This window comes from Clarias gariepinus, chromosome 21, assembly GCF_024256425.1.
Source record: "Clarias gariepinus isolate MV-2021 ecotype Netherlands chromosome 21, CGAR_prim_01v2, whole genome shotgun sequence".
NCBI lineage: Eukaryota > Metazoa > Chordata > Actinopteri > Siluriformes > Clariidae > Clarias > Clarias gariepinus.
Window position 1 is genome coordinate 11,665,514 of NC_071120.1, and position 21,082 is coordinate 11,686,595.

Below are 21,082 nucleotides of genomic sequence, written 5' to 3' on the forward strand. Positions count from 1 at the left end.
TTCACAAAAACGCATTAACAAACCTTTACAACCCAGTTTTAACATAATAAAATTATTGACATATAAGTAGGTGTGGGTGGAGCATATCTGTACCTTAGCTTTGGCATCAACTGGAGCTGCATTTTGCAGCAGAAACTCTGCAACTTCACAGTGACCTGCTCGGGATACCATGTGCAGAGGCGTTTCCACTTTCTATAGAAATAAATGGTGGTGGGGTGGGGTGGGTGTTGGGGGGGGGGGGGGGGGGTGAGTACAGGGGGTGCATGAGTACTCTAAGTTGTCTTTGTCCTGTCCCACATTTGTATTCCAGGACAAATCTGTTAAAAATTATTATTTATAACCTTCTTATAATGAATTATTCTTAATCAGGTAGGAGATTTTGTGACTCACCACATTTGATGCATTTGGAGAGGCTCCTTTTTGTAGCAGGATCTTTACAATGTTCAGATGACCCATGAAGGAAGCCACATGAAGTGGGGTTAGCCCAGACTGTTAAACACACACACACACACACACACACACACACACACACACACACACACACACACACACACACACACACACACACTTAAAGACTGATGCATACATGATTTCTCCACATGACCTATGGGTCCTGTTCTTCCTCTGAGTACCAAACATGCTGGACAGAGGGTTATAACCCTTTCATTCAAACTAAAAACACAAGATGTTGGGTTTTGTCATCTGTCCTTTGGAGCATGTTTGCTTAGTTAGTCTACCTAGTTCTTATAGAGTAAATAATCCACCTTGGTCACACCCGTGACTATTTCACACTATATTTCAGTTGCACTTTCTCAGTCATTGTTAATGATGTGTTAAAGTTGTGTCAGCAACATACAGTAGGCTAAAAATATCAAAGAGATTTGCTGTATCATAGTGTGGCAACTTATTCAAATTCAAGAAAATTCCTTAGATAAACATTTTTATTGTGATGTGTTTTTCTCCTTTAACATATTTGCCTGATGTCATTTCAAATGTCTTTTTCACATAGCTGGCAATCCATAGTGAGACAGCTGATCTTGCATGAGCTTGTGAGCTGAGTGGATAGATTTTTATTACATGTGATAGTAAATTGGTAAAATTATGATGCAATTCTTTGGCCAGCAGGCTGTTGTTTAATTTAATCAAAATGTACAATTGCAGCCTAGCTAATTATATCCTTAGCTCGACAGTGAAGATTTTTGTGACATGCTGATGGGCAGAAGTATTTACTAATAACTGACTGACAAATAACATGAGAAAGTAATTGGTAGGAAAGAAAAATTAAAAGATTCGTGGCTACGCAATTACAGATAATAAACACATTTCTCTCAAAAGCAAATATCCGAAAAAAGGTTGGAAACACTATATAACTATACATCCATTGAACAAAACCTTTCACATTATGGACACCAGAGAAGGAGCCTGGGTTTCTAAACTCATAAAAACCTAAATTTAGCCTGTGTGTTCCTGTACCTTAAATGGTTGTTACTAAGAAAAATCTTTTCCTATTTCTTACCTCTGTCACAGCTTCCAAGGATGCTGAGTGTTTCAGGAGGAGGTCCATTACACGAATGTGATTCTTCTTACAGGCTATGTGAAGAGGTGTGAAGCCATTCTGCATAGTAAGTGAAAGTAGTATTAAATATAAAAGGTAAATCATATACTGTACACCTTGGCTCAAGTCTAAAATTAATATACACATGTAAATAATGTTGGCCGTGTGAGTAAGTGTTCTGTGTAGTAATCTGACCAGTGCACGGGTGTTTGGCTTGGCTCCTTTGTCCAGCAGCACTTTGGCCATGCGGTGGTGCCCACAGTGTGCTGCCACATGTAGGGGGGTCAGGTGGTCTAGTGTTATATCATCAATCTCAGCATTATGCTGCAAGAGCTGTCTCACACAATCCATGTGGTCACCCTGAGCCGCCATATGGATTGGGGAGAGACCATTCTGTATGTATGGAAAAGAATAATTAATAACACATAAAGGTAGGCTTTGTTATTAATTTCCCTGCTTGGTTAAACTATCAGAGCTCTACCCAATGTGGTCCAGCTTGTACATATAGAGTACTTAAAAAGCTATACATATACCTTACACCTTTAGTCATGCATGGCTTTACCATGTGATTGTGTATACATGGATATTATGTGTGAATGTTAGAACCACACCACTATCTGTATGTTTACTTTGGTCTTGGCCTGTATAGGGGCTCCTTGGTCTAGGAGAATCTCAATGATTCTAACATGACCATTTCTGGCAGCACAGTGAAGCGGAGTCAGCTCATCCTGTTAAAAAAAAAAAAAACAAAGAAGAAGAAGAAGAAGAAACGATAAAATTATCATAACTGTCTAAATCCAAATTTGCCACTTAACTTACAAGTTACTAACTGACATATAACTAATAGCAACATATTCTAAAACTGTCCAATAAAAATTTGATCACATGTGTTTTAGTTTACTCAACTATTAATATTAATAGTAAATATGAATATATTATTTTTGTTTAGTCAACTATTGTAATATATTAGGATAGTTGATTAAAAAAATTATCACATAAGAGGTTTGGTGGTAGCTTATTGGTTAGTACTGTTGCCTTGAACCTTCGGGGTTTGATCCTTTCTATGGTCTGTGTGGGAGGAGTTTGTATGTTTGTTATGTATCTTGTGCAATGAGTTGGCAACCCATGACTCAACACAAGATAAGGTGAAGATGAAAGATGAAATTTGACAATTTTACACAGTCTAGTTAATTGTGTGAATAAAAAAAAATTCTTTGTTGACCTATTGGTAATAAGACAAAATTAAATGTGTCAGGTCTACTAATAAATTTCATCATAATGCATTAAAATATATGTGTGCAAGCTATTTACAAACATAGTTTTAAGTAGAGTGAGCAAATTTGAATTTGTAGTGAAGATCATTTGATGTCAGTGTTTTTAACTAGATAGTTTTCTTAGACCCTGACCTATGCCTACATAGCATTGTCGTAAGTCACTTTGAATACTGCAAATGTAATATGTAAATGCAATATATTAAAGCCATCTGCAATGTTTTGCGTTGTTTAGAAGTTTATCATTATGGGCCTCCTAAAGTGCTCGCCCTATCACCCGGGGATCGCTGGTTCGATCCTCGGGTGATGCTGTTACCTCTCACAGCCGGAGGTCTAGAGAGAGCTGATTGGCTGAGAGCTGATTGGCTGAGAGCTGATTGGCCGAGCTCTCTCAGAGGGGAGGGATGAGAGGTAGTTAGCGCTCCCACAATAATCTACAGCCAATCAGGGGTGTCTGTGAGCTCGCTCACGCGGAAGGAGCGGCTAGCTCTTTCCTCCGAGTGTGTTACTCCACCCCTAACGATGCGTGAGCAAGCAGTTCGAAAAGATGCGGTCGGCTGGCGTCACGCGGTTCGGAGGAAACACGTGATAGTCTTCGGCCCTCTCGGCCGAGTGGTAGTAGTAGCCTTAGTGACGGGGAGGAATTGGCCACGACCAAATTAGGGAGAAAATCGGGAAAAAATAAAAAGTTTATTATTACTTTAGTCTTGGCATCAATTGTTGCTCCACGGTCCAGCAGAAGCCTGACCATGACCACATTCCCTCTCCTTGAGGCAATGTGGAGAGGTGTAATCCCATTCTGCAAAAAAAGATAATTTAGGTAAGACCATTTTGTAAAGTGCAATGCAGTTGCAAGAGAGCTACAGTACATTCAAGAAAGATACCTTGGGGGTAAAGTTCACATTGGCCCCTCTGTTTATCAGCAGCTGGGCAATATTTACGTTCTCATAGTGTGCTGCAATATGGAGTGGTGTGAAGCCTGTCTGTAAGGAGTCATGGGAAATGAAAACAGACACTATAGTACAAATTGTAATACAGTCTGTAAAGATCTTGACCTTATATCAGCTGTTTCTGCATGAAAAAAAAAACAGTAACCCAAACCTTGCTTAGTACATCAGGATTGGGATCATTCTGCAAAAGTACAGCGGCAGTGCGTGTGTCATCGTTACGTGCTGCTATATGCAACGCAGGGAGGCGAACCTTTCCCTTGGTACCATGATTAATAAGCAAGGCCACCACATTTTCGTGACCCTGCTGAAGAGCCACAGCTAAAGGAGTAAAGCCATCCTAAGAGGTGTGAGACAAAATACACATAAACATGCAAAATTCCAAACATACAGTAACCTGAGCTCAGGATTAAACTGGGGACTGGGGAACTGTAAGACTACTTTGTAACACTACCCACTAAGCACTCATGGTGCCTTCCATGGATATACATCTGACACCAAATTTAAATATACCTCCGTTGGAATGCTCTGATTGGCTCCATTGTCCAAGAGGAACTTCACCACCTCTAGATGATTCTCTTGTGCTGCCATGTAGAGTGGAGTGAAGCCCTTCTGTTGTAGACATGTGCAGCCACAAATAAACAGAAATGTAATAATTAAGGAAAAAAATTAGCATTTTTCCCTGCTTTATTTCTGTGACTTGTCTGTCAATGCTGATAATAATCTGTAAATAATTTGATGACAATATAATACTGGGGTTATTATCCACCATTTCACTAATAACCCGAAATTGCAGCTCACTGGACTTCCTGCACCCAAATACTTAAAAAAAATCTAACCTGTGACTGGGCATTGACATTAGCTCCATAGTTAACCAGCTCTGTGACTACTTGCTCTTGTCCCGCCAGTGCAGCAATGTGGAGGGCAGTGTTGCCTTTCTGTGCAGGAACAGAAAAAAACGGTTCTAAAGACCAGACCATGGCATAGCTAAACTAAGGATAAAAAAGTTATATTTTAGGATCTGGTAGAGGTGTTTTCTCGAGAAATAGTCGGTAGTTTTTATAACTAAGGATTAGAAGCCAACTTGTTACCTTTGTTGTGGTCTCCAGTACAATTCCATTGTGCAATAGTTCCAGCACCATTTTAACATGGCCTTCTTTTGAGGCCAAATGTAACCCATTGAGTCCATTCTGTTGAGAAGAGAAAAACAAAGTAGACCTCACAGTGGAGGCTCCATTATGTGGTATCACACAGTCCAGAGACACAGATCCGCAAAATCCCACTGCCCTTGGTATTGTGGACACTTTAAAATAAGGACAAATGAGATATGGATAATTGGCCATGGTGATGAAGGTTGGGATGGCAGGTTGGTGGTCTCTCCGCCGGGAAGAATACAAGCCGTGTGGGATAGGTCTAACCTCACACAGCCTTCCTTCATCGACACCGGACATGTGAGGTTGGACCTTTCTCACATCGCTAATATTATCCCCCTCTGAGTCCAGAGACCACTCACCCCATCAAAAAAAAAAAAAAAGTAAATGAGGTAACAAAAAAATGAACAAGATCAAGAAAGGATGCGTAATCTCTGATAGGGACTGACATTTTTTGCACAATTACATGCCAAAGTTTGACTCCTAGCATCAACAAGGTTTAATGAAAGCAGCTGTAGTAAATGCATGCCACCAGAAGGGGTCTCTTGATACCAAGAGTTATTCCTGTAACCTCCAAGCAATATTTTATTATTTGTTAAATGTCTTGATTGTCTCTCGCATTCTGCCATAATCTTCAAGTAATCTATGCTTAAGTAATGATGTCCATGTTATTGGTATAGCTGATATTTCACTGTGGCAGTGTCATAGACAGTGCGTATTATTGTGTAAAGCTACTGATACAAGATCTTGGAATATGTTTATTCGTTGACGTGTATGAGGCACATGATGGGGATTTTACATCACTTCTGGTGATGTACTGAGCATGTGCTGGTACATATTGCGTGCTGCATAATAATGAAGTCTACTGTACCTAACTGTGTATCACTTTAAATATACATGCTGTAAGCCATGCAGGTTTTGCTTAGTTCTCCAGATGCATCATGCACAATGATTAGCATTTGTATGAATTAGTTAATTTCTAACAGAAAACAGAAAGGGAGTTTTTTTTTTTTTTGTCATAGAACTACATTCCAGTGATTGGCCTAGGCTGTGGAACCTTCTCACAAGTATGTACTTACGGAGCACTTGACTAATGAGCTCAGAGATTAATATAGCTCAGAGGTGCTGTAGGTTTTCATCCTCACAAACACTGCCTCTAACCACTCTAGGTTTTTGCTGACCTAACTCACCAGAGAGATTTATAAGGCATGGTGTGACAGGAGGCTGAATTGAAAAAACTAACACATGCACACGTATGGGAAAAAAAATCAGCACTCAATACCCACATATGAGCTCCTTTATTTGGCATAATATTCAGTATGTATCTCTCTCTCACCACAAACCACAAACATCCTCACAATCATTCTGGCACGTGTTTGTTGCTTGTGATGGCATGTGTCTGTGCAATGATGATAAGACACACTTCACAGACTCACACCCTGTGTAACTGCCATGAAAGTCAGTTCAAATTTCATGTTTATTTTATTATTTTTAAATAGTTTGTTGGGGACTTGTAAGTTAACATGCGGACCGAATGACTTTTCAAGGAGGACTTTTGCACCGCATATTGAGCGTGTATATTTCTATTGTTTACTTTAATACTTACAGGTTATGTATAGGTTCCAAAGTTAAAGATAATCTTTCAGATTGAAAGTTCAAGTTCTCCATCAGTAATAAGCAGCCAATAAAGTAAGTTTTTGCATTTATTTAACTTGCGATTAATGTTGATTGCGTTGTTGCGCATAAAGAAGATACTGTATTTATTCTGTTTGTTCTTTGTGTTTGTGTTTATGTTATGCCTTCAGTTCTCACGGCATGTTAAGATTGGCTGGTTAATCTTGCTAATAAACCTTTCAGTAAATTGCCAGTCTTCAGAGAATCTTCGTGCTCGTGAAATTACTGGGGGGAGCTACACCCTGTTTTTCGTCTTATCACACTCACGCAAGTCAGGAGGCTCTCTATGATGTATAAATAGGGAAACTCCCTATTCACCAGCTAAATACATTAACGTGAGCTGTCACCCCACTTATATCATAGCACAGCTTATTACATGGCTAGATTATTATGGCTAGAACTAACTATTACGACTCAAATGTATCATCAGGCACTGACATTGAAAACAAATAGCCAGTGAGAATCTTCCTAGGAGTTGAAGAATACATGAGACAGATGGCTAAAAGATGTTATTATAAATTAATACAAAACAATTTGAGAAGCTTTATGTATTTGCAATTACAGTTTTAACTATTCACGTTTTCATGAGCAAGCATCTGATTTTTTATACTGCACTGCTTGTTCCTTTAATCCTGCCTGGATTTCAGTATTCCTGCTCAGCGAACTCTCTCTGATGCAACATACTGAAATATTTAGCAGCAAATATGGTGAGAATGGAGTTCTGTAATGAGTTGTTTAATATTAAAACCTGTGACAAAAATGGAAGACCAAGGTCACATAAAAAACATTTCAAGCTTAACAAACTGGAATGTCAGTTTCAGAGAAATCATCAGGGTTAAACAGCAGCTATTTACCAGCTCATTTTGCTCAACTGTGTGATGGAAACTGATATGACACTTTTACAAAGGAGAAGGAGAGTCTCACCTGATTGGCTGTGTTGATATCGACACCATTCTTGATGTGGTCCAGAGCCTTTTCCAGGTTACCTGAGCGGGCAGCACGTAGGAAACTGGTAGCAGCATCAGTCTGAGACAGATATACAGAAATACAGATAGGAGGGAATAATGAGAGTGAAATTATTTGTGTAACTAAACTGGTGATTAAGGGATCGCACATCCTTTGAAATTCTCAAGACAAAAGGACTTACACGTTTAAGATCACATTCAATGTTATGACATTTAAAATGTGATGACCCAACAATTGACCACTAGAAACCGCATTCACAGAAACCACACAACACAATAAAATAATAATAATAATAATAATAATAATAATAATAAGGTACGTGATAATTTCCATTTAAGACTAAGACTAAAACACAATGTATAGGATTAAACATGGGAACGGGACACAAGCACAACACAAGGTGCTTTCAGGATGATTTTTCTGAAAGACCTTGGGATAGACACCACACAAAGAATCTGACACGAATTAAAGACAATCAATCAACAAATTATCACACGTGAAAGGTCAGGGTGCTACTTACAATTATCCAGTGCTTTCCCCTGGTAGCAACAGGGTTAAATCTGATTTATTTATTTAATTCATTGATTCATTTCATTGGCATTTGCATATACTGTAATGTTTGCAGTATAAATGATTACTCAGCAAAAGTATAATACAATATAGTTGCTTCAGTTTTGCAAGGGAACATCGCATGCTTTATGTTGTCCTGGGAGGAAGTTTGAAATTACCTGCATTTAAAATATCACCTAAAGGCACACAACCATACAATGTGTATTTGTCCATTGTTACACCAACATATCAGAGACCTGAGCAGATTTCTTCACCCATAAATGACATGTTTGGATAGTATATGACATACAGTGGCTGTACATTTGGCCCCGTCACATATACAAAACAATACTAAATATACAAAATGACAAAATTAGCCACAGGCCTGCTGCAGGGAAGAGAGGTTTTTAGAAGGCAGTCCTGTTTGTATGTGTGTGTAGGTGTGTGTACGTGTGTGTGTGTGTGTGTGTGTGTGTGTGTGTGTGTGTGTGTGTGTGTATGTGTGTGTGGGGTGGCAGAAGTCTGATGCAGCACATCTTGTAAAGAGGTTCCCTCAGACAGTGTGGAAAGATTTACTACACACCCCACACCAAGAAGACTGACACATATACATACACATGTTTGCAGTCTGTAGGTCAAAGGAGTACAGTTGTTCCTACACCACTCATTTATAAATGTCTTCTGGTCCGTCATTCCCACATGCTCAGCACTGTTCTTCATCTCTATATTCTGTATCTATATTCTGAACTGTTTGCAAATATTACTCGCAGAAAACACCCATATAAATGTTTGGATTTTGAGGTGATCTAAAAATAATTTTGGAGCAAAAGCAGTCGAAAAGATTTGAAGAGGTGTTATGTGTAGTGGTTATGGATCTGTAGATGGGTCTGCCATGGTAATTCTGAAGTGTTTGGGTAAAGTTGCTGGTCACACAACCCCAAAAAAAAAAAGAAGAAAAAGAAACACACACACACACACAGACACTCAAACACATGCATGGCCACACAGCAAGAGCTGGCATGGTAACGCCTTAGTGACCTGCTAGGGCCCCATTTGTAACAATAGTTCTCTCTCTCTCTCTCTCTCTCTCTCATACACACACATACACACACATGCACACAGAGTTAGTTTAGAGTTTCTTTAATTGACTAATATCTAGCTCCCTCTTTCTGTATTTCTTGCGTCTGATGAGTGCTTTAGCTTGCTTCTGAAATGACCTTTAAGCAGAGTGCAAACCAATTCACGAATATTGCCTCAAGCTCAGTTTTGTATTTACTAGTCAGTTATGGCAGTCTTAAGCATGGAATGTTTGTTTGAGCAACATGTTTTGCTGAAGCAAGTTTTGAGTGCTACTTATTTGTAAAAAAAAATGAGTTTGCGTGTTTGCTTACGTCAATGCATGAGTGTGTTTGGCTTTAAAAGATAAGGCACTATGGACAGTCTTGCCCACCGCACCTAATACTGCGCTTATGATTTCCATAGCTAGTTCCTTACTGTGCATCCACACACACTGTCTTTCATTTACACTGCAGCAGGAGATCTAGTTTCAACCTCTTAAATTTATAGTCAATTATGCTACATTACTGCTTCCATCATGAACTAAAGATGTTCTCACTTGAATTACTAAAACAACTGTGAACAGATATCATCTGGTCTTAAAAGCAGTTTTAACATGAATATTACGCCTATAATGCATTCGTTTTCATTTCTAAATTATTTTAAGACCTGCTTTTGCTGGTGTGCTGTCATTACTTTGTGGGCATTTATAACTGCCCAGCATACAGTGACTTTATGAATTATGAATTTTAAACATTGTGCAGTAAAAATACAGATTCTCCTCTGCTGATATTTACCAGTGCAGATAATTCTCCTACAATCTCTACCTACAGATCATATAACTCTAAACTAATCTTTCTTATTCCCATGTTCAGCCCCTTTGTTCTCTCTCTCTCTCTCTCTCTCTCTCTCTCTCTATGCGCACCAGTGCTGCAGCAGACAGGATGACATCACCACTAAGACAGCACACTGCAGTGAGTGTGTTTGTGTACAACAGGAGGAGTGCATGTGTCCGCTTGTGGGAATGTCTGAGGGTGTGTGCATGCATGCATACTCAATCTCTGTATTTGTGTATATGCACATGACATTAAATCAAAGTGGAAAAAAAAGAATTAACAGTGCCAAAAGTACAGACACAAAGAGAGGACATATTGATCATGTTAAAAATTGTCACATTTCAAATAGTGACAATGCACAATAAAAATCTTGAACAAAGGTGCTATATTTTAAATAATTTATAGATCCTAGCATTCTCAAAGATGACTGACCTTTTCTAGCATTTAATTTTTGGAGTAGGAAAACAGAACATAAAGGATCATGTAAATGTACTAAGGCAGAAAAATAGAGTTAAAAAGAAAAAAAGAAGAAAGTTTAGAAAATCCAGACCATGTCCTTTACATGTCCTTTCAAAATCTGCAACATTCAAAAATGTCTTTTCTAAATTAACCCATACTTTGCGGCATCCCCCACAAGTATAAAGTTACAGAGGCTGGCTATTGATTCAGACTGCCTCCATGGGCTTGAGTATAATGCTGACACACAACTAACGATTAGTTTACCCTGAGGAAGTGACTGCAGCAACTTGTACCATGAACCACATGAAAACGTGCATTATCAAATTTACTGTTATGGTTATATTTATATATAAATGCACCCCGGTGTTTCTGATCATATCAGATTGAACCGGAAGAAACTCGCCTGTAAAATGCTTTAAAATCATTGATGTGAGATGCATCAGTATTTTTTTCTGCTGACTCTGCTCCCTGTAAAGCTTCCTCTGCAAGCTTCTCTCTTAGCTCACATTTCCCCACTCGCGTCTTCCCTCATTCTGTGGGTGGAATGTTGCAGTAGGAGTTTTGTAATCTTTATCGTTGGTAAATTCGAGACTGCAATCTAGCCTAGAACAAGAATACTCTAACAACCCCAAATTTGTATTTGTGGTGGGGATTGGGGTAACTAAGTTTATTTAACTAATGGCTAGACATTTGTCACTTTAACCCCAACAGTGCTATGGGAAAACTTGTCGTTGTCCCAGAGGGCCTCAGGTTTGAGTCTCTACACTAAGCTCTACCACTGTGTCTTTGTTCCTATTCCTCTAAAGCTGAGACATTAAGCCTTAAAAAAAAGATATTTCTGTGAGACTCAATGAAGAAATTATGGAATATCATATTAGAATACAATTTATTTTGAAAACCTTTGATACTCTCCTGTCTAGATATGTGGGAAAAAATTACCTTACCTTAGTGTTTATACAGTTTACCGTAATTATTCCTGTTCATTTCAAGCACATAATCTTCAAAACTACCGTTTTTTTTTGCAAGAGCAAAAATCAACCTTTTCAAATAGAACTGTAACAATGCTTAATCTAATATTTTATTAAAAAACATTTATATTAATTTTAGATATATTATACATTTCTCTAATCTCTAATTATACCTATCTGCAACAATCCTTTATAAGCTCACTTAATACTCAAAACAAAACACCTTTGTGATGGATTTGCTTTTTTTGCGGATTGCAGCAAGTTGATTCCTTTGTTTCTATCTTATACTCTTGTATCCATAGTAACTCCTAAGTATACAATTCACATGTTTCCTTTTAATAAATGAAATGTGTGAAGAATCCACAAAGCCCTACTGTACACCAGTTTGTATGTACAGCAAACACCATCATTATTTAGTCATTCCTTTGTTTTTAAACTTTCATTCCAATTTATTTCTTATAAAAGGAATATATTTATGATTATAATAATAGCAAAAAAAAAAAACTACAAGTACATTTATACTTATTTATTTTTCACTAATGTTGTCATTTACTTTTTTGTATAAATTGTGGTGTATTTTACTTAATGTTGCTGCCATATCATGACTCTACATATTCTAGGGAAAGTCTGTCCTGCAAAAGTGCTGAGTTTTGATTAAAAACTTAAATAAAAGAGAAAAAACTAGTAAAGCATTAAAAAAATATTCTTCATGTGCATAAAAATTAAGAAAAGAATGAATTTAAAATTGTTTACTGTTAAATTCTAAAAGAAAGTACTCACTCCCCAAGAGATCTTGCTTGGCATGTCTATTCACCTGCTGCCTCTTTCCAGTTTTGTTTCTTCGTTTCTCTCTTTGTCCCACGGCTGTGCTGTGATGCACTGAATATTTGGGTGGAAGGGTCTGGGTACTGGGCTGTGGGTCCACCCAGGACACACACACATACACTCAACCAAGCAGTACTTCTGAGAGTTGGGTGGGGTTGGGGGATGTTATGGGGCCAAAGGGTTTATCTCTAGCAAAAACCTGTGTATATCAACACATGGTTACCAAACCACTTGCTCTCTCTCTGTCTGACTTTTTTTTTTCTATTTGTGTTGTCTATTCTCTATATATGTCTATAACATCTACTCAGACCTGCTGTATGCATTCTGACAAGCAAGGGACTTGAATGAATGGTGTGGAGAAAGTGTATGTGAGAAAAAAGGAGAAAGTAGTGGGTGTGTGCACATTTTTAGGGTTATGCCTGATTTCACTCTGCACTTGAAGTTACAGTGAGAAAGCTCACAGTAGGGGGTTTGGGGAGGCACTTCAGAAACAGCAAGCCTTGTGACAATGGAGCAGACGTGGATAGGGAGGGTGGATGTGTGTGTGTGTGTGTGGATGTGTGAGGGTGTATAAGGGGCCCAGCCTCTTTTAATAAAAGATCCGTCACTCCTTGGTTGAAAAGCCCCCCTTGCTTTCTCTCTTCTGGCCAACGCTGGGAAAAGCACATCCCTGCCAAAGGCATGCACCCAAATAAATGTGTTTTAAACAAGGAGAGATGGGAAAAAGATTAGGATTGCGGCTCAGTGATACTAGACTGTGGGAAGAGTAAAACTATATGTGTAAAGAAGGAGAGAAAAAGTTTCAGGAAAAGACAGTAAGATCATGGTGGGACAACAGCTAGTCGATAGAGAAGAGCTAGAAAGTGCCATGATGCCAAGCATTTTACTGCTTATCATACTGTGTATATGTAACAATTAAAATTGGAAATTGAATTTGAAATAAATTTGGTGATTTTAAGAATTTTTTGGCAGAAAACACAATGTTGACTAGGTAAAGTTGAACTATGTGACATTTTCTGTTTTTTAGCTAGAAAAAAACTTTTATTATAAAAGTTTTCAGAAGATTAACCACTTTAATTTTTTTATTTTACTTCAAAACTAATCTGCATTTTCAATTACACTGATGACACCTGAATGTAAAATAGTGACATCATGACTGATGACTCAAACTATTTACAGTACTGTGCAAGTTTTAGGCAGGTCTGAAGAAATGCTGTAAATTATGAATTCTTTCAAAAGTTTATATTTTAACTGTTAATTTTTATAGATGGACCAGCATCAATTTTTACAAATTGTTAAAATTTGTTGGATCAAAGTCAGGTGCAAATTGTTTAAAAAGTCAGTTAATGACTGTGTTTGAACTTACTGAATATATGAATTGATGATTACAAACATAGTCTTTAACTGAAACAGAAACAGGCAACAATTTCAAAGCAGATGGGGGTTTTAAGATGAGTTGTTCAAGTTATTTTAAAGAATCACATAGAAACAAGTTGAGGAACATGATGCAGTGGTCTAGTGGCCAAGGAAACTAATGTAGCAGATGAAAAGACACATCATGCTAAGTTCCCTTGACAGCGGAAGATTTCCTGCAGTGCCATTAGCAAGACCTGGCAGAAACTAGTGCAATCCAGATACAAGTACACCTGTCTACTGTCCAGAGAGGTCTAGCCATAGGTGGTCTTCATGAAAGAATTGTCGCCTAAAAGCCATACCTCTAACTTGGTAACAAGGCTTAGTGACTCAAAATGCACAAAAATATAGAAACGGGGGATGTAGAAAAATAGCAGCAGGTGCTCTGTACTAATGATTTAAAGTATTTTGAAAATATTCAATATTAATTTAAATATTTGCCTGTTTGCCGAAGGACTGGAGAGTGCTACAATTATGAGTCTGCAGGCAGCTCTGAAGCATGGTGAAGATTCCTTGCAGGTTTAGGTAGGAGTTGGTATTTAGTAAGGATTAATGATGTCCTCAATGCTGAGAAATACAGGCAGACAGTTATCTATCATCTAATACCATTTGGTTAGCCCCAAATTTATTCTGCAGCAGGACAACAACCCGAAACAAACAGGCAATATAATTAAAACTATATTCAACGTAGAGATAGACGTGGAAGAGATAGTTTGGCCCCCACAGAGCACTGATCTCAACATTATCAAGTCTGTCTGGAATTACATAAAGAGATAGAAAGATTTGAGGCAGCCTACATCCACAGAAGATCTATGGTTAGTTCTCCAAGATGTGTCGACAAGCCTACCTGCTGAGTTCCTTCAAAAACTATGTGCAAGTGTACCTAGAAGAATTGGTGATGGGTAGTGACACCAAATACTAATTAGATTTGCATTCTTCTCTGTTCATTTACTTTCTATTAACATGTCTATTTTTTAAGGCATTCTTATTTTAGAGCACTTATAAAATATGGATTGGGATTTTTTTGAGGGATAAAACAGAGAGAAACAGTTATGGTTAAATTGTTTCACTCATTAAAATAACTTTATATCATGTCGATTATTCTTCCTAGACAGCTTAACTTCATTATGTCTTAGGTTTATATATATATATATATATATATATATATATATATATATATATATATATATATATATATACATATATTCCACTATATAAATGAAAAATTGAAAAATGATGTGGAAATACTTTGCTTCCTGGATACATACACTGAACAAAAATATTAAACGCAACACTTTTATTTTTGCTTCTATTTTTCATGAGCTGAACTCAAAGATCTTTTGTACATATACAAAAGACCCATTACTCTCAAATATTGTTTACAAATCTGCCTAAATCAGTGTTAGTGAGCACTTCTCCTTTGCCGAGATAATCCATCCGAGATAATCCATCCCACCCCACAGGTGTGGCATATCAAGGTGCTGATTAGACAGCATGAATATTGCACAGGTGTGCCTTAGACTTCCCACAATAAATGGCCACTCTGAAATGTCCAGTGTGATCACACAGCACAATGCCACAGATGTCGCCGCCATTTGCCTTACGCAGTGCAACACATCTTCGTCGCGTAGAGTTGATCAGGTTGTTGATTGTGGGCAGTGGAATGTTGGTCCACGCCTCTTCAATTGCTGCGCGAAATTGCTGAATATAGGAACTGGAATACGCTGTTGTATACACCAATCCAGAACATCCCGAACATGCTCAATGGGTGACATGTGCGGTGAGTATGCTGGTCATGCAAGAACCGGGATGTTTTCAGCTTTCAGGAATTGTGTACAGATCCTTGCAACATGGGGCCGTGCATTATCATACTGCAACTTGAGGTAATGGTCGTGGATGAATGGCACAACAATGGGCCTCAGGATCTCGTCACGATATCTCTGTGCATTCACAATGCCATCAATAAAATGCACCTGTGTGTTCGTTGTCCATAACATATCCCTGCCCATACCAGAACCCCACTGCCACCATGGGCCACTCGATCCACAACATTAACATCAGCAAACCACTCACCCACAGGATGCCACACACACTGTCTGCCATTTGCCCTGAACAGTAAAAAACCGGGACTCATCCGTGTATCAACGAACTGCAGTCAGGTCCAACCCCGATGAGGACGACGAGCATACAGATGAGCTTCCCTGAGATGATTTCTGACAGTTTGTGCAGAAATTCTTTTAATGCAAACCGATTATTGCTGCAGCTGTCTGGGTGGCTGGTCTCAGACGATGATGGAGGTGATCATGCTGGAGGTGTGGCTCCTGGGCTGGTGTGGTTACATGTGGCCTGCGGTTGTCAGGTCGATTGGATGTACTGCCAAATTTTTTGAAACGCCCTTGGAGACGGCTTATGGTAGAGAAATGAACATTCATTTCACGGGCAACAGCTGTTGTTAGCATTCCTGCAGTCAGCATGCCAATTGCACGCTCTCTTAAAGGTTGTGACATCTGTGGCATTGTGCTGTGTGATCACACTGCACATTTCAGACTGGCCTTTTATTGTGGGCAGTCTAAGGCAGATTTGTGCAATATTCGTGCTGTCTAATCAGCACCTCGATATGCCACATCTGTGAGGTGGGATGGATTATCTCGGCAAAGGAGAAGTGCTCACTAACACAGAATTAGACTGATTTGTGAACAATATTTGAGAGTAATGGGTCTTTTGTGTGTGTAGAAAATGTTACAGATCTTTGAGTTCAGCTCAAAAAATAAAAGTGTTGCAATTATATTTTTGTTCAGTGTATGTGGTAATTTAAAATCAAGATTAGACATAATTTCACCCCTAAACTAAGCCAACATAAAGGGATGAACATGTATAATGAATGTCTGTTAATTTTGCCTAAATTGTACCAAAATTAAACATTAGAAAACAAACAAAAACATGTTCATGTAATGTGTATAACAATATTAATTAAATTAATATCTTATAGCAAAGCATTGCATTTTTCAAATTAAAATTTTAATGTAAGGATTGTGAGTTGCCTAAAAGAGTTAAATATTTAATTTATTTTTAAGTAAAATTTTATTAAAAAACACGCAATAGTGAGATGTTTTGGTTCAAATAAATTGAATATTGGCAATGTAAGTACACTCCAATGTCATGGGAATTTAATCTATACAAATATGTACAAATATGGTAATTACCAAGACGTTTTACTAGTTTGTATTAAACTGTCTGACAGAAGAAAAATAAATCACAAAATACTTAATTATTTGAAAGGTAAAACTAGCTGACAGGTAACACAGAACTGTACTAAATTTTGCATCATCAAACTTCAACAAGAGTGTATTTTGCTGTCACATCAACTTTACCATGTTATTAGTCAGTAAAAATATACAGTTTAAACTTTGTGTCATTTATTATGCATTTTGCAAAAATCATCAGTAAGATAAGTTTTAAAACATAGGCTACATATGTCATATTACACTTAATATTGTTTTATAAAGTTGCTCTTCTTTTTATTTTAATCTTTTAATCTTAATTTTAATCTTACCTGTAATTTAATCAAATTGAGTGAATTCATTTAAACAAACATGTTGAATAGACATTAACAGTGTACTTTTTATTTATATATCGGATATAGTCATAATGTGTTTAGGTACTATTATTATTATACATACAGTGCAGATAAAAATCTTCAGACCCTAACAGTGTTTTCTTCTTTTTTTGTTACACACTCATCTTAAAATGGATTCAAATCATTCCCACTCACTATTGTACGCATAATACACCACAATTACAAAGTAAAAACTTTTTACTTGTTTTGTTAATTTTGTTAAGAGTAGAATATCCAAGGCAGCACAGTAGTGTAATGGTTAGTACTGTCGCCTCGCACCTCCCATCTCTGTGTGCATTGAGTTTGCATGTTCTCCCCATGCTTGGTGGGTTTCCTTCCTAATGCAGATTAGGCTAATTGGAGTTCTCAAATGGCCCTAGTGTGTGAATAAGCATGTGTATGTGTGTGTGCCCTGTGATAGACTGAACAGGGTGTACCCCACCTCTGCCCTAAGTCTCCTAAATCTGGGATAGGCTCCAGGCCCCCTATGACCCTGAATACAGAATAAAGCAGCACAGATGATGAGTGAGAGTGAGTGAGTGTAGAATATCACATTTATATAACTATTCAGACCCTTCATATATATAAATAAAATTGATCAGATTGGGTTCGGGTCCAGATTCTGCCTGGACCACTTCAGGATTTTCAGTTGTTCTGAAGTCCTTTTTTACTTTTTTGGCAGGATGCTTCAGGCCGTTGTCTTGTTGAAATATCTGAGCCTGAGATCCTTAGTGGTCTGCAGAAGGTTTTCACTGAGGATTGCTCTGTATTTTTTGTATCCCTTTTTCCATCATTTTCAATAATCTCCAGGTCCAAGTTGCAGAAAAACATTCCCAAAGCATAATGATGCTCCAGAAAAACATCCCTACAGAATAATAAAGTTTGATTAAAGGGATGGAATTAATGAAGTAAAGCATAATGCCTGATTTACTTCACACATGGCATGGGTAACTGTATAATCAAACCACAGCATATTATTTCTCATTGTCTAAGAGTCCTTCAGGTGCTGTTTGGTAAACCCCATGCAGGCTGTAGGTGTATTGCATTTTAATGAGGAATAGCATCTGTCTGGCCACTCAACAATAGAGACACTGAGAATGATAAAGGCTACCATGTTGTTGTTCACTTTCAGAACTGTAGAAATTTTCTTATCCTTCACCAGATCTGTGTGTCTTAAGACCTACAAACAAGTTTACAATTCAGAGATGGAGAGGTGTTTGCCTTTACTAATTATGTCCACTGAATTTAGTTAGGCAAGGGCAGACTTCAAATATATACTGATAGGATGCAGACATCAACTGCAAGTTTGTCAAATGCAGTGACATAGTTCAGTCTTTATTTTAAATCAATTAACCAAACAGTCCTTTCTAATCATTCTAATTCATACATATTTTTTCCAATTCCATAATTTTCTTAAATTAAATGAGAAAGGTCCTTAAGCTTGGAATGTGAGTGGTATCAAAGTGTGAGAACTCACCAATCATCAGATACAGAAGACTCAAATTTGGTAAATCCAATGTAATGCACCTTTCTTTAACTTAAAAACCTTGGATTTTAAAGATAGCCCTAATAATACACTGCTGCCCCCTTCCCCAACATGTTGAATATTTTGTTACACCACCTTTTGCTTTGACTACGGGCTGTTTTAAAGAGTTGCTTTAATTTCTCTATAAGATCTTATATTGATCATGGGAAAGTCGACCTGCTGTGTAAAATCAGTGTAAAGTTTAAAGTGGTGGCCAATCCATGTAATAAAATTTTGACATATGCTTCCTGAATCACTCTTGCACAATTTGAGGCCAATGAATCGTGGCATTGTCTTGGATTTTTTTCCCTGTGCTATCAAAAAAGAAAAAAAGTCCATTGATAAAAAAACCTGGTCATTCAGTACATTCAGGTCATCAACTGATCTCTTTTTTTGGCCACATAACTTTAAACCTAGACCTGACCGAAAGAAGCAACACCAGATCATAACAATGCCCCCACAGGCTTGTATGGGAGGCATGAAGGATGCACCACTTCATCCGCCTTTCTTCTTACTCTGCTGCATGCCTCACCCTGAAACAGTCTGGATTCATTAAACCACATGACCTTTTTTCAATGCTTCACAATCCATTCTTTATTCCCCAGCAACTTGAAGCCTTTTTTTGATCAGCCTTACTGATAAGTTTTTTCCTAAAGTTACTTTAAACAGCTGTTTACTCCCAATTCCTTGAGATCTCACTGTACAACCACTGGGAGAAAAAATGAGAAGCTACTCACTGTATCAGTTAGGGTTAAATTACTTGTTGACAGCTGGACCATATTAATTACTGCAAGAAATTACACAGTGGAAAGATCGTAATGTACCTATTTGCTTCTTGCTATCTGCAGAAGAGTTAAAACTGTTATAGCTGCAAAGGGTGGGCCAACATTATTAAACCCTAAGGATTAAGAATTGGGTGTTACTCAAGTTTATATGCATGTGAAGACAGGCAAGCGGATACCTTTGGCAATATATATATATATATATGAAGGTGTCCAAAAAAATGCCTTATTTTTCTTTTGAACAGTTGATATTGAGATGTTTCTGCTACTTATGCTCTGTAAAGACTTCATAACGCCTCTAATCTGAGGTGCTGTTAATTGGTCATTTTTCAGGCTGATAACTCTAAATGAACTTCTCGTCTGCGGCAGAGGTTTTGGTCTCGCCCCCCTGGGACGGCCTTCATGAGAGCCAGTTTCATTACGGTGCTTGATGGATTTTACAAATGCACTTGACAATACTGTTCTTGCAAGAACTATTACAGAAAGGATGACCTCTGTGTCTTAAAATAATATTCAGTTTTGAAATCAACAGTATTGGAGAATGTAGAAAATAAATTACTAAACAAAAAAAAAAAAAAGAAATTTGCAAGTGTTCTAAAACTTTTGAACGGTAGTGTATATACAGTATATACCTGAACTAAGGCATTTATTACTAAAAAATAAGAATATTTTCTAATAGTTGCTCTAAAACAATTACCCACAGCCAATCTCTCTCTCTCTCTCTCTCACTCACAGACACACACACACACACACACACACACACACACACACACACACACACACACACACACACCCACACACACACATAAACACACACACATGCACACATGTGTAGGAGAATCAGTGAACACCTACTGTATCCCTGACCATTTCCACATTTTGCTGTAATGAGAAACATGTGGAGAGGGAGCCATCTGAGTGCATTGTAACAGGCCATTGCTCTCGTATTATATAATGTAGTAAACAAAAAAAAATTAAAACTTGTTCGTACTTTATAAGATTTTCTGATGTATTTGTGTTCATATGTTTAAATAGCTGTTGTGCTGTAAACACTTTAAGGAAATTTCCACACTTACCACAGTTGGTGACTGACAAAGTAATTTTTTTTTTTTTTTTTTTTTTTTTTTACAATTTAAGTGAAGTGACTAAATGTTAAAAATAAAACATGAAACAGACACAACACCTCAAACACATACAAAATATGGAATGACAATGTAATGAGCGAATCACTAACAATCACATGAAACTGAACCCCACTCACCACTCAGATTCAGCTTTTTCTAGGCACAAACACAGCATGAGGGAATATGGATAGTGTTTGCACAACAAATTGGTGCATGCATTGGTGTTTAGAACCACACATACTCGCACAATGTGTGAGGACTACATTTGTGTGTTAGCACAGTGTGAAAAAATGAAGAACCCACAGGAAAAATAAGTAGATGTAGTAACTTATTCTAATGATCAATAACTGATTTTATCGTATTAT

General features: G+C 37.6%; 1 protein-coding gene across 7 annotated transcripts in view; it reads right to left on the bottom strand.

Annotated features, from left to right (window-relative positions):
• LOC128509160 (ankyrin-1-like) overlaps positions 1-12,360 on the bottom strand; it is a 26,768-nt gene extending 14,408 nt beyond the window's left edge. For 4 of the 7 annotated variants that reach the window (XM_053480771.1, XM_053480770.1, XM_053480769.1 and 1 more), the window contains exons 1-11: positions 4,865-5,188; positions 4,613-4,711; positions 4,287-4,385; positions 3,928-4,113; positions 3,711-3,809; positions 3,527-3,625; positions 2,185-2,283; positions 1,751-1,948; positions 1,517-1,615; positions 391-489; positions 94-192 (exon numbers count right to left, since the gene is read on the bottom strand). In XM_053480771.1, the coding sequence (XP_053336746.1) occupies positions 94-192; positions 391-489; positions 1,517-1,615; positions 1,751-1,948; positions 2,185-2,283; positions 3,527-3,625; positions 3,711-3,809; positions 3,928-4,113; positions 4,287-4,385; positions 4,613-4,711; positions 4,865-5,116 (1,428 nt within the window). In that variant the 5' untranslated portion in view covers positions 5,117-5,188. Of the gene's footprint in view, positions 1-93; positions 193-390; positions 490-1,516; positions 1,616-1,750; positions 1,949-2,184; positions 2,284-3,526; positions 3,626-3,710; positions 3,810-3,927; positions 4,114-4,286; positions 4,386-4,612; positions 4,712-4,864; positions 5,189-7,522; positions 7,625-12,212 lie in introns of those variants that run through there. The other 3 variants (XM_053480774.1, XM_053480773.1, XM_053480772.1) reach the window with 1 other exon arrangement.
• Positions 12,361-21,082: the final 8,722 nt, after the last annotated feature.